Below are 13,874 nucleotides of genomic sequence, written 5' to 3' on the forward strand. Positions count from 1 at the left end.
ACTAGAGGGCAATCAGGGGGCTTTATGCGGTAGTATATGGGGGTCCCTGGCGCTATAAAAAGCTGCGGCGAACCTAAATACCTACCTGCCTAACTAGCGTCACCTGTGACACTAATACAGTGATCAGAAAAACGATCGCTTATTAGGCTGGGTTCACACTGGGGCGATGTGGGAACGCCACGAATGCGCGGCGGGTTCCCGCATCACATGCCTCCCGGCGGCAGTTCACACTGCCCTATGCGAACTGCTGGGAGTGTCAGTGAAATGTTAATGACACCCCCAGATCAGTTCGCATATCGCAGTGCGATCTGCAAACTCGGATCGCATGGTGTGAACACCCATGCGATCCGATTCTGCTGCGGACCAAAAAAAGGGTCCCGTGCGAGTTTGCGGCGGGTGCGACACGAATTCAGCCATACTATCTGTATGGCTGAACTCGAATCGCACAGAGATCGGATGTGATTTGCACTGCAGTGCGGTGCGAATCACATCCGTTCTCATAAACCGCTGCAATGTGAACCCAGCCTTAGTGACACTGGCGATGGGGGGTGATCACGGGGTTAAACCTTTATTGGGGGGGTTAGGGGGGTACCTTAGAACTAAAGGGGGCTAACCCTAACTGCCCTAACAGTTATTACAGTCACAAATGACACCCGCCGGGTGATCAGGGGGTTAAACCTTTATTAGGTAATAAATGGCGGGTGCCCTGAAACTATAAAAAAAAACTAACCAACCAGCGTCACCTGTAACAGTTATATGGTGATCACTGGTGAAAGGGTTAACTAGGGGGCAATCAGGGGGCTTTATGCGGTAGTATATGGGGGTCCCTGGCGCTATAAAAAGTTGCGGCGAACCTAAATACCTACCTGCCTAACTAGCGTCACCTGTGACACTAATACAGCGATCAGAAAAATGATCGCTTATTAGGCTGGGTTCACACTGGAGCGATGCGGGAACGCCACGAATCCGTGGCGGGTTCCCGCATCGCATGCCTCCCGGCAGCAGTTCACGCTGCCCTATGCGAACTGCTGGGAGTGTCACTGAAATGTTAATGACACCCCCAGATCAGTTCGCATATCGCAGTGCGATCTGCAAACTCGGATCGCATGGTGTGAACACCCATGCGATCCGATTCTGCTGCGCACCAAAAAAAGGGTCCCGTGCGAGTTTGCGGCGGGTGCGACACGAATTCAGCCATACTATCTGTATGGCTGAACTCGAATCGCACAGAGATCGGATGTGATTTGCACTGCAGTGCGGTGCGAATCACATCCGTTCTCAAACCGCTGCAATGTGAACCCAGCCTTAGTGACACTGGCGACGGGGGGTGATCACGGGGTTAAACCTTTATTGGGGGGGTTAGGGGGGTACCTTAGAACTAAAGGGGGCTAACCCTAACTGCCCTAACAGTTATTACAGTCACAAATGACACCAATGCAAAAAAAAAAAAAAAAAAAGCAATTGGTGTCACTGTGACTGGGGGGGCAGGGGTAATTGGGGGGGTGATCGGGGGGTAAAGGGGGGGTGTGAGTGTGCCTGGCATGTTCTACTGTATGTGTGGTGTGTTGGTGCAACTCACCGAACCTCTCTCCTCGGTGCCGGAACGAAAAATACCGACACGGAGGAGAGAATACATCACTTCCTCTCCTGTGTTTACATTACAGGAGAGGAAGTGATGTCACGGAGGATTTCCATTCGTCGAGAGCGATCGCGAGGGGGTGGCCATGAATGAATGGCCGCCCCCTCATCCCGGATCGCTCTCGAAGGAATGCCGACCGCCGCAGGCACCGGGGGGGGGCCCGATCGGGCCCCCCACCCGCGGGCAGGCAGGGACTTATATATACGCCCATATGCCTGCCCGTGCCATTCTGCCGACGTACATCGGCGTGCGGCGGTCGGCAAGTGGTTAAAAGTAAAAGTTCTGCCTAAAAAGCTGACATTACAAGATGGCTACTATTACCCATATTGGTTACATAGTTAGTAAGGTTGAATAAAGACACCAGTCCATCCAGTTCAACCTGAGTGAGTGTCTACAAGTGTCCCTATCCCTGTACATTGTACACTCACATCAGTCTCTACCCTCAAGGAGACCACAATCCAAGGTCCCCATTCATATACTAGGGCCAATTTTGGACAGAAGCCAATTAACCTATCTGCATGTCTTTTGGAGTGTGGGAGGAAACCGGAGTACCCGGAGGAAACCCACGCAGGCACAGGGAGAACATGCAAACTCCAGGCAGGTAGTGTTGTGGTTGAGATTTAAACCAGTGACCCTTTTTACTGCTAGGTGAGAGTGCTAACCACTACACCACTGTGCTGCCCGAGTTGTCTAAGCCTCTTCCATGCACCCCCCTGAAACTGGTTTCATTGGTTTTACTGGTGTCTGAAATCTGGGCTACCGCTCGATTCACATCTGTGCATTTTGCTTTTGAGCGTTTTTGCAGTGCTTTTTGTGGTGCTTGTCTCGTTTTTTGACACGCGTTTTTACCGTGATTTTGCCGCGTTTTGCGGTTTGTTTTTTTTTCTTCCTTTCTTCTTTTTTTTTTTTTTTTTTTTTTTTTTTTTTACACTGTGGTTGCTTAGCAACCAGATATATACAATGAAAAAAAAACGCAAAACGCGGTAAAAAAGCGGTACTAGCGTTTTTGATGCAGGTCCATTGACTTCTATTACATGCAAAACTCTGCATTTTGCATGAAAAAAAGTCCCCTACCCTTTCCAAAAGCGCAGAGGCACAAAAATGCATTGATGTGAACATGTTCCATAGGAACCCATGTTAAAAAATGTCCTTGCATTTCTGCAAAATGCATCAAAAAACACGCTAGTGTGAATCAAGCCTTAGTCTTGATTACTTCAATCCTCATATTCAATGGCAATGCTATAGTGGCCAGTAAGGGTGTTCTCATTAAATTAGATAATATCAGTTGTTGTTGTCTGGGCCTAGTCAGATGTCAGGCCCTGGGAACAAACTGAAACCATCTTCAGAGGGGCACACAGAAACTGGCTGTCTAGCTAATAAGGGTCGAAGTAGGTGTTTGCTCCTTACCAGGGATTTAACCAAGTCATCTCACACACCTGTACACCCCCTATGAACCGGAGCAATTTTTACAATTGTGTTATGGACCTGTTTTATTCTTCCAGAGACTCCACTGATGAGAGCTCGGCAGATATAAGATAATCTCAGCCTTGTAGTCCCTGAAAGAAATAAGACCGTACAGACCAGTAAATCTTTCCGTCTTCCTTCCTACAGACCCAACGTACAGCGTTCCAGTGTCTTCAGACATTCCAGCGTAATAACAAAGCCTTCAAACGGAGCGAGTTCACCAAGGAGGAAGATGAGATGTTGAAACATTTTGTCCAGCGAATGAGGGTCGGGGAACACATCCCTTATAAAAAAAGTGAGTGTTAAATGACGAGCTTCATCTGAGGACAGCCATGTTTGCTTTGCCTCCTGCTTATAGCAATTGGTCCCCATGAAAAGGGAACTCCTGCCGTGCAGCAGTTCTCTAGGTACTACATTCATTTTGTGAGCCACCATTTTGAATAATTAGCTGCAGGATCCTGTCACAGAGCAGTGTCCATGCAACTTTCTGCTGTTGCTTTGCAGCACACGTATAGAATTTTAGAAATATCTCAGATTTTGTTGTGCATTTCGGGGGCAACACCCTATGTGGGGAAGGTTGCATCCATTTAATGAGGCATTATTTACAGACTAAAAAATATTTACTTATCTACAACATTTTTGGACAGAAACTAAGAAACATTCATATTACATTAAGTATCGGTAATCAGTATCAGCGAGTACTTGGGGGGGGGGGGGAGGGAGGAGTATCAGTACTTGTACTCGGTCCTAAAAAAAGTGGTATTGGTGCAACCCTAATATATACAGATTGTGGGGTGGAGAAGAGGGATGAAGAAAAGAGTTCAAGGAGAGAGGATACCAAGGGTGGAAAGTACAGAGGAGAGTATTGGGTGATTATCGGGCAGGTCCAAATTACATGTACAAAATCAAGCCCTGGTTGGGTACATCTGATACAGTTGGAGGTGGCAAGACGATGAATAGCATGTAGTCTAGCAATTTTTAAAGTGGTTGTAAACCCTTACAAACCACTTTGACCTACAGGTAAGCCTAGATTAAGGCTTACCTGTAGGTCCAAGAAATATCTCCTAAACCTACACGGTTTAGGAGATATTTACCCGAAGACCGCCACCGCTGTCTACGGCGCATGCGCAATAGACAGCGGCAGGCAGCAGATCGCGGCGATATGCCGCGAGTGTCGGCTCCCGCGCGCATGCACGGGAGTGACGTCATTGCGGCTCCGGCGAATCACAGCGCCAGAGCAGCGAGACCCACCAAGAAGATGGACGCTCGGAACTACAGGGGACAGCGGTGACATCGCTGGCTCCTGTGTCAGGTAAGTGACACACAATGGATTAGGGCTGAAACGATTAATCAATATTATCGATAATAAAAATCGTTGTCAACGATTTTCATTATCGATTAGTTGGTCCGCACCATGCGATCCGCGGAGCTTCGGCCTAGCTCCGGAGCTGGCGGCCATCTTGGTACACCCGGCGGCTGCGAGCTGCGCGCTGACGTCACCCCCAGAGCGTTGTTCAGCCTGTGTCTCTGAGCCTCAGCTAGCCTGTGTGGTTCCATGGATGATGACGAGGCTGGAGGGGGTGTGTGGGGACGGTGACACAGCCGGCGGAGTTCCCGGCTGACAAGAGGACGTGGTGTTTGTGTGTGTGGTAAGTGTTCACCAGTACTGTGTTCTGTGTTCACCAGTACTGTGTAAGGGTTATTTTTTTGTTAGTATTAAATACATAAATAAATTCAATAATGTATTTATTATTATTCCTATAATAAGAAATAAAATAATAAATAACCCTAGCCCCAACTCATATTCCTAACCTAAACTTGATAATAGTTATCTCTGTTGTCTAATAAAAAAAAAAAACACACCAAAGCCCAAAAACTCTGCATACAAAAACATGTAAGTCATGCATAAAAACTTGTGGGAAAAAAAAAACACGGAAAAATGCTAAAAAGACGCTATGCTCAGGTGTGAATGCAGCCAGAAGCAATCCTAGCGGCTAACTAACTGCTGGACTGCTTTTACAAGCAGCAGGAGGGGACGTCCCCCTCCCCAGGAACCCAGAAGCAAAAACCTTACATCACTGTCCGCGGGAAAGTAAACGGTACCATTTGTAAAAAATAAAAAGCATTTAATCTCGCCCATCTTGGCGTTTTGAATGCTTTCAAGACCAAAAGGAGGGATCTGGGGTTCTTACAGTTTGCAAACTGATTTTCCAAAAAAAAGCATGGTGGGATGGGGGAGCTTGGTTTAACTATTAAAAAATGAATTAAATAGCATTTGTGTTGCTCAGATTCAGTGTAAAGTGTTGCACCTCCCCATCGCAAAACATAGCTGTGGCTCAGCGCCTTTCACTTGAATGGGTCATTTTAGGCAGAATGAGACAGAAGGTATAATGTTGGCTTTGGCAAAGGGTGGTAAAAACGTGGCTGAACTGCCTTTTTTTCTTTTGGCAATATTTAATCACCACTGTTTTTTTTTTTTTTATATTTTTTTTTGCTAAATAATTTAAAAAAGGACCAAAAATAAAAATTTGTATTATAATAAATCACACACACACACACACACACTATATTTTTATATATATATATATATATATATATATATATATATATATATATATTTATTTATTTATTTATTTCTCCCCTTTTTCATTTTTTTTTTATCCGATTAATCGAAAAAATAATCGGCCGATTAATCGATTATGAAAATAATCGTTAGTTGCAGCCCAATAATGGACTACTATGCGATGCGATGCATAGTAGTCCATTATGCTTTACCTTTGCAGGGAATCAAAGAGGAAGTAACACCCATCAGGGTTTACTTCCTCTTTAACTTTTAGGAAATCAGTAAGAACTGTGTGTTTATTTTTATTTTTTATTTTTTTTGTGTAGTCTCTTATTTCATGGAGGGTCGAGACGGTTTGCAGCTCCTGTATCGATGGACAAAGTGCCTGGATCCCAGTTTGCGGAAAGGCCCATGGACCAAAGAGGAAGATGAAGTGAGTAATTCCATCATATCAGCCATATTGCTCTCGCATCTAAAGTAGAATGTGAGAGTAATATGTCATTGGTAGGATGCCATTAATTCCACCTCAGAAGTTTAGTGCAGACCTCCGTTGGAGCTAGCGAGTCAATAACTTGTGCAACGAATAAGGAGTTTTGGAAAACCCTATCTTTTATTGTGATTTCAAGGAAGAGTTATGTCTGGTTTAAGCCCAATGTACCAAAGCATCGGTACAAAGAATATCATTCACAACTTGGCAGTTTGAATGTGACTGGAGAAAGTGAAGAGAGGGCATTACACAGCACAGACAGTAAGGCCGATTACACACGCGCGGACTGTTCGCCCAACTTTGTTCGTCAAACAATCCGACAAACAGTCCGCTCAAAATTTGCATGAACGGACTTGACCACACACGATGAACGAACAGTCCGCTGAAAGCGTGCGCGATGACGTGAACGGCACGTACGACGGGACGAGAAATTCGACGTCCAATACACTGCAATGCAACCTTCGCCGTGTAAATCCTTTCTGAGCATGCGCGAAACTTAGTTTGTCGAACAAGCCTACACACGAGCGGACTGTCTGCTGAAACCAAGTTTCAGCGGACTGTCTTACGGAAATTCCGAAAAACGTTGTTCGTCAGACTGTCCGCTGAAACTGTCCGCTGAAGCCCACACACGAGCGGACTGTCCGCTGAAACACTGTTCAGCGGACAAAGTTGGGCGAACAGTCCGCCCGTGTGTACGCGGCCTAATTGTGCGAGTTGCTCTGTGAATTTTAGTTTCAGTGGATCACAGACCACTCAGATTTTGGCAAACCAAGCCAAGTTTCTAATCTTAACACCATTGCAGTGTGTATTGGTTGGCATTATGCTTTCACTGATTTGTTGCATTTGTGCATGAAATTGCAGAAGCAGTTGTTTTCCTTTGATAAAAGAGCAGGAATGCTGAGAATGTTAAGGTCTCCATAGCTTATTTTTCATTTTTTTTTTGTCCCAATTCAGATGTTGTTAAAAGCAGTCGCTAAATATGGTGAGAGAGCTTGGTACAAAATTCGATTTGAGGTTCCGGGAAGGAGCGATGTCCAGTGTCGGGAGAGGCAAGTCTCAGTCATTTACATTATTAATGGCATGTAATGTTTGTAACCTTTTTTAAGATTTCCTCTTTGCATGGATAGGAGTCAGTGTGTACAGGACACTTTTTACTGTTTATGTTACAAACATCTACATCAGGAGTTCTGATCATAGGTGTAACTAGAACATTCAGGGCCCCAGTGCAAGAAACCATGAAGGGCCCCCCCCTGACCCCCAGCTGGGCCCTTTCTTCCGAGCCTAGTGGCAGATCGCCCAGGCCCAATGCGACCTTTGGGACCCTGGTAGTGCTGCCACTGGTGTCAGATTTTTTTTCTTACATTTTTTTTATTTATTTTTTTAATTTTATTTATTGTCGTTTTTCATTTTTTTCTTAGTTTTTCTAATGCTGCGTACACACGACCGGACTTTTTGACAGCAAAGGTCTGACGGAACGAGTCCGTCGGACAATTCGATCTTGTGTGGGCTCCATCGGACCTTTTGCTTGCCAAAAATCCCGCGGACTTTAGAAATAGAACATGTTTTAAATTTTTCCACCGGAACTCCGCCGGACCGAGAAATCTGTACGTGTTTATGCTAGTCCGACAGACAAAAACAGAAACTAGGGCAGCAATTGGCTACTGGCTATGAACTTCCTTATTCTAGTCCGGTCGTACGTCATCGCGTTCAAATCCGTCGGACTTTGGTGTGATTGTGTGTGGCCAAGTCCGTTCATTCGGAAAGTCAGTCGGAACTCCGCCGAAAGACTGTTGAAGCTAGTCTCTCAAAGTCCGGTCGTGTATATGCGGCATTAATTTCCTTCTTTCCTTTTTATTTTTTTATTTTATTTTTAATTTTTTCTTTGGAGTCCCATTGGAGCGGTTGGTAAAATATTAGGGGTTCAAACAGAACTTCACCTTTTTGAGAAAGAAGATTGAGGACACAGCCCACAATTTCCATCAATGCAGGGTCAGCTGCACAGAATGAATGGACAAGAATAGCTAAATTACATATTTACTGGCCACTTCCCCACTCTCCATCTTAACGCATCCCCTGGAGGGGATCAGTTCTTCCATATGCCAGGTCCCCTGAAGCATGGGATCGGGCTGCAGCTGTGACCCCCCCTTGTACGCCCCCGGTTCCGAGATCGCCACCTACATGTTTTTTTTCTGCCTCAATGAATTTGAAAATATTAAAACCAGGCAAGCAGCATTTTTAGGAGAAGCCTAGCAATTACTGCATTTTCTCAGTACAGGTTCAGAGATTTTATATATATATATATATATATATATATATATATATATAATATATAATATATAATCTCTCTCTATATCTATATCTATATGAGAGAGAGACTGCCTCAAAAAGTAGCAGTTGCGCTCTTCAGGCAAAAGCAGTCATGTAGCATGTGGAACACTGATAGAAGCATGAGAAAAGAGGCTGCTTTATATTTATAAATGTAGAAAGAAAAAGGGGGATTTTTACGGTGCTTATATTGGTACAAATTAGATACATAAGATATAGTAAAAAAAAAAATCACGTTTATTAAGATACAGTTAAAATTTCGCACATAGTGCAATAACCAACAATGTACATAAACAGGTTATACATGAAAAGGGTCCTGAAGGCAAAAAAATTAGGTACTTGCAGCACTTTATCCCAACATGTTTCGCAATAGCTTCTTCAGGGGATGTGCAAGCCTCTGCTAACTGAGCCCCCAGAAGCAAAGAAAGCCAGCCACGAAGTATGGAAAAATGTGTATGACCCTACGCCCACAGATGGCCGCTCAACAGAGGGGGGCATAGACAGAGGTAAGTCAAAGTGCTAAAAGATGAGTTGTGTCAAAGCAAACTATGAACAGCTGATGCTAGGAGTTATATGTAGCAAATAAGATCAATTCAGCTAGATCTCTCAATATGCAACTCTGGGGACCAGTGTCACACTAGGAGACATGATCACCATTCGCCGATATACGTTGAATTGCCAAATGTGGATACAGAAACCCTCCGTGCCTATGCCCCCCTCTGTTGAGCGGCCATCTGTGGGCGTAGGGTCATACACGTTTTTCCATACTTAGTGGCTGGCTTTCTTTGCTTTTGGGGGCTCAGTTAGCAGAGGCTTGCACGTCCCCTGAAGAAGCTATTGCGAAACATGTTGGGATAAAGTGCTGCAAGTACCTCATTTTTTTTTTCCTTCAGGACCCTTCTCATGTATAACCTGTTTATGTACATTGTTGGTTATTGCACTATGTGCGATATTTTAACTGTCTCTTAATAAACGTGATTTTTTTTTTTACTATATCTTATGTATCTAATTTGTACCAATACAAGCACCGTAAAAATCCCCCTTTTTTTCTTTCTACATTTATAAATTAAACATGTAAAGGGGATGAGGTGCCTACTTTCTATGGGTGTTCTTTGGTAGTCTAGACCACAATTCCAAATTCTAGGCTGCTTTATATGATGGAAGCGAGCCTTAAAGCTTTCATGGCATTTCCATTTCAATTGTTGAATTTTTTTTTCATCCTGTAGGTACGTCAAAGGGCTTCACAAGGATATTAAGAAGGGTAGATGGGACACGGAGGAGAAGGATAAACTTATTGAACTTACAGCCAAGTACGGTGTTGGTGAGTTTCTGTCCCTTATCATCCAGCCTGTTCATACTTGTGCAGTTTCCTGCAGAATAACGTTTTCTCTGCAGGACATGGAAAAATAAGGCAAGCTCAACTTTTTGGCAAAACAATTTTTCTTCCTTTTCAACTGGATAAGAGTTAGAATATCTGTCAACCTTTTAGCGTAGTCTGTGCCCCCCACTTGGAATATCACTCTCTTTTCCTGTCCTGGTGACACCAGTACAAGATATGAAAGGCTGCGCCTGTCACTAGGATAGAAAAATACAGAGAACAATGAAAGCAATAAAAACCTGACAGACTTTCTAACCTCTCTCCACTCTACTAAATGAGTGTTACTGTATCTATTGCCATCGGGGAGTGAGCCCATCACTTCCTGTCACTGTGACACTGACCTGTTACCAAGTAGTGAAGATGGATATCTCTGCTAGGGACGGCAATCAAAAAACTCACCATTTCCTGGTCTGTTCAAAACTTCACTTTTAAAAAAAAAAAAATTTTGTTTTTGTCTACAGTTGTGCTTTGAGGTCGAAAAGATGGTTCACATCACTGCAGTCCTCTGCAACTAGATACTTTTAAGCTGACAGGAATGAAAGGAACAATGCAAATAAAATGTAATTTTAAGGCTTGTTAAAACTCCAAAGATACTGTCGACATGATACAAACTGAACTAAAATTGCAGACAGTCCAATACAAAATTGTTCATAGAGCCCATTACACGCCTCACAGATTGCATCAGATGTCGCTGACGCATTCTTCAGCGTGCTGGCGATGCTCCTCTCGGCCAGGAGACTTCATTCACATCTTCTGGACTTGTCCAGCGATTGAATGCTACTGGAAGGAGGTTCTCCTGGTGATAGGCAGGACTACTAAGATTAGTATCCCTTGTGACCCTAAATACTGTCTGCTGGGGCTCGTGGAACAAATGTCGATCCTCAGAGCTAGGAAAACGCGTATATCCCACGAAAGGCCATCACCATGACCTGGAAGCAATCGTCCCCCCCCTTTCTATCAAGTTTTGGAAGAACCTGGTGAATGCTAATTTGCCCCTCTATAGGGCCACCTACTCGAGCAGGGGTTGCCCACAAAAGTTTGACAAGGTGTGGACCTGCTGGTTGGATGAGACCACTACGGCAACTGATGTAGTGATTAACCCATAATCCTTCATTGAGGTCATAGTGGGCTGTTAGGTGGCCCAAATGCTCCTATGCTATTTTATCCTGTTTGTATAACACTTAGCACAAAACCTCCTGTAATAACCTCTCCCCACATTGGGGTTTAGCTAGTTAAAGTTGTATTGTTTTGACCTGTCCTGATGCGGCCCATTGCTGCATAAGTGACAGATTATAGGTTAAGAGAATATGTTCATATGTGGCCTGTTGCCGCATTTGAAGGTTTGCCCCTGCGTGGGTAATGTTTGGCCCCTGCGTGGGCAATTGATGTGCTACTGAAAACTCAATAAAAACGATTTTATAAAAAAAAAAAAAAAAAAATTGCAGACGGTTGGGCTAACTCCCATCATAAGTTATCTCGGTGAGTCCTAAAAAAACCCACGGAGTTAGGTGGAACTGCCTCACCCAATCGCCGCGCTTATTACCCGGCTGCTCAACTGTCCCACTTCTACTTTGACCAGGAAGACAAATTTGGCTACCTCGTATTGGCATGCTCTGCAGCTCCTACCCAAGTTGCACACCCTTTCAGATCCTATACGGCGACACGCGTAATTTAACCAAAATGGGTAGATGTAGGGGACTGGTCTACTACCACCACTGCAGGATCTGGGCGCTGCCACTGCGCCGGCTAAAGGCTTCCCCCATTCAGGCTCACACGCCACTATGGGATCATTTTAACCTTCCAGCGTTGCTCACCCTGCCAGACGTTGATCTCTGGATTAACCGAGGGGTTATACATCTCCATCGGTGATGCACAATGCAGGAGTTAAATCATTCCAGGATCTTAAAATAACCTTTAACCTGCCCAATTCCACGTTCTTTCTTTCTCCAGCTTCGCCGCACACTGCAGTCCCAATTTGGAAATTCTACCCCCCATCTCCCTTCTATATACCTAGTGGACATTCTCCTCAGTGTGAAAGCACTCGAGCTTTTACATTGGGATTGCAGTTGCAGCTTCTTTCAGTCGCTTTACATGCGTTTTTTTTTAAAGCTAAAGCGCCTGAAAAACACCCCAGTGTGAAAGGGATCTCAGTGTGAAAGCACTCGGGCTTTTACATTGGGACTGCAGTTGCAGCTTCTTTCAAGCGCTTTACAGGCGCTTTTTTTAACGCTAAAGTGCCTGAAAACGCCCCAGTGTGAAAGGGGTCTTAAAGATTTAATGGAGGCCAAGATGGCAGCTTCCTTGGCTGAAAACGATAGGAGGGTTTACTTCCACTTTAACTCATGTTTCATAGATAATAAGGTTGAATAAAGACACCAGTCCATCCAGTTCAACCTGAGTGAGTGTCTACAATTGTCCCTATCCCTGTACATTGCACACTCACGTTGGTCCCCACAGGGTCCCCATTCATATACTAGGGCCAATTTTGGACAGAAGCCAATTAACCTACCTGCATGTCTATGGATTGTGGGAGGAAACCAGGGTACCTGGAGGAAACCCACGCAGGCACAGGGAGAACATGCAAACTCCAGGCAGGTAGTGTCATGGTTGGGATTCGAACCAGCGACCCTTCTTACTGCTAGGTGAGAGTGCTAACCACTACACCACTGTGCTGCCCTATTATTGATTGTGGAAATACAATAGTGGTCTCAGCAACCTATAATTATTTAGAATTCACTGCACATTAGATTGATTACACAAGAGGTAGTGCAGAAGTGTTATCAAATATTTAATATGAAGCTCCTTCACTGACCACCAACATCTTTGCTCGAACTTGTTCCACTTAGAGGATCTTTGGCCATTGTGATCTTCTGCATTGGGTTGATGCAACCTTTGCACATGCGCTGGAGTTCATTCGTCTCAGCGGTTTCAAAATTGTACACCGAGCTGCGCATAAAGTGATTTGAAACCTCCAGCCTGTATTGAAATAAAACCGTTTTGGTTACACATAGCCTAATATTATGTAGAGATATACTTAATTACCTATATGTAAGTATGTTTGTTTTTTTTTTGTTTTTTTTTTTTCCCTCTACCCTTGCAGGTCACTGGGCACAAGTGTGCAAAGGGGTACCAAACCGGACTTCAGCGCAGTGTCTGAGCAAATGGAAGCATTTAACAGGCTACTTTAAGGTATGGGAATGTTCTATTACGGCCTGTGCTTGTGAGGGCTGTTTACAATATTCCTATTTTTAGGACAAAAGTACAATTATTTTAATTTTATTGGTAAAATACCAAACATGTCAAGACTCATAATTGTGTGTTCTTATGAAATGACAAAAAACAAATCGACTGGTACCTAAAGTTTTTAATAGGTGATACTGCAAAAGTCTTTAGAAGTTATCACTTTAGAGTTATTTTTGCAGCAACAATTACTGTTTACATACACATGCAGGCAGTGTGTGTTTTGCATACATGTGTATACACTGGGTCTTTTACTTTTTTTTGTTTTTTTTGTTTATTATATTACAGTTTATTTTATTTACACTTTTTTTTGTTTTTCATTTAACTTTATCGCTATCGCAAGGGGGCTAACCAGCCCCTTTGTTATAGCACGAGCAGCTGACAGGTTCTCTTTATGGAGACACCAGAAGTTTATTAGACCCTTCAATGTCTCCCCTGCCCTCCAATGCAGATAATCAAGCACAGACCATGCTTGATGAGCTGCGTCCTTGGCTAAAGTATACAAAGCGTGACTGCTATGAATCAGGCAGTGATGTGACGCATGTTACTCCCAGCTTCATTTGTTGCAGCAGGATTGAGGAACCAATGTTCCCCCATAGTCTTCAAAGTTACCACTGTTTACTGCATTCCCAGGTTCCCTGGAGGAATAGGAAAGCCCATGAACCACCGTGGACGAAGGGGAAGGGCGTTTTCCCTTCTCACCACTGGATAAATAATGGGGTATCCCAGATCACTGTAAATGAACAGCTGATCGCCAGGTAAAAAAAAAAAATGACAT

General features: G+C 44.0%; 2 protein-coding genes across 3 annotated transcripts in view; one reads left to right on the plus strand and one right to left on the minus strand.

Annotated features, from left to right (window-relative positions):
* The window catches only part of STKLD1 (serine/threonine kinase like domain containing 1), a 133,924-nt gene that overhangs the window by 105,184 nt on the left and 14,866 nt on the right, over window positions 1-13,874 (minus strand). The window lies entirely within an intron of this gene.
* Window positions 1-13,874, plus strand: part of SNAPC4 (small nuclear RNA activating complex polypeptide 4) — a 65,287-nt gene that overhangs the window by 22,968 nt on the left and 28,445 nt on the right. The window contains exons 11-15 of the mRNA XM_077468196.1: window positions 3,251-3,398; window positions 5,993-6,099; window positions 7,108-7,202; window positions 9,705-9,799; window positions 12,957-13,045. Of these exons, the coding sequence (XP_077324322.1) occupies window positions 3,251-3,398; window positions 5,993-6,099; window positions 7,108-7,202; window positions 9,705-9,799; window positions 12,957-13,045 (534 nt within the window). The remainder of the gene's footprint in view (window positions 1-3,250; window positions 3,399-5,992; window positions 6,100-7,107; window positions 7,203-9,704; window positions 9,800-12,956; window positions 13,046-13,874) is intronic.

This window comes from Lithobates pipiens, unplaced genomic scaffold (assembly GCF_037356315.1).
Source record: "Lithobates pipiens isolate NorthernLeopardFrog02 unplaced genomic scaffold, aLitPip1_a1.2 Scaffold_11, whole genome shotgun sequence".
NCBI lineage: Eukaryota > Metazoa > Chordata > Amphibia > Anura > Ranidae > Lithobates > Lithobates pipiens.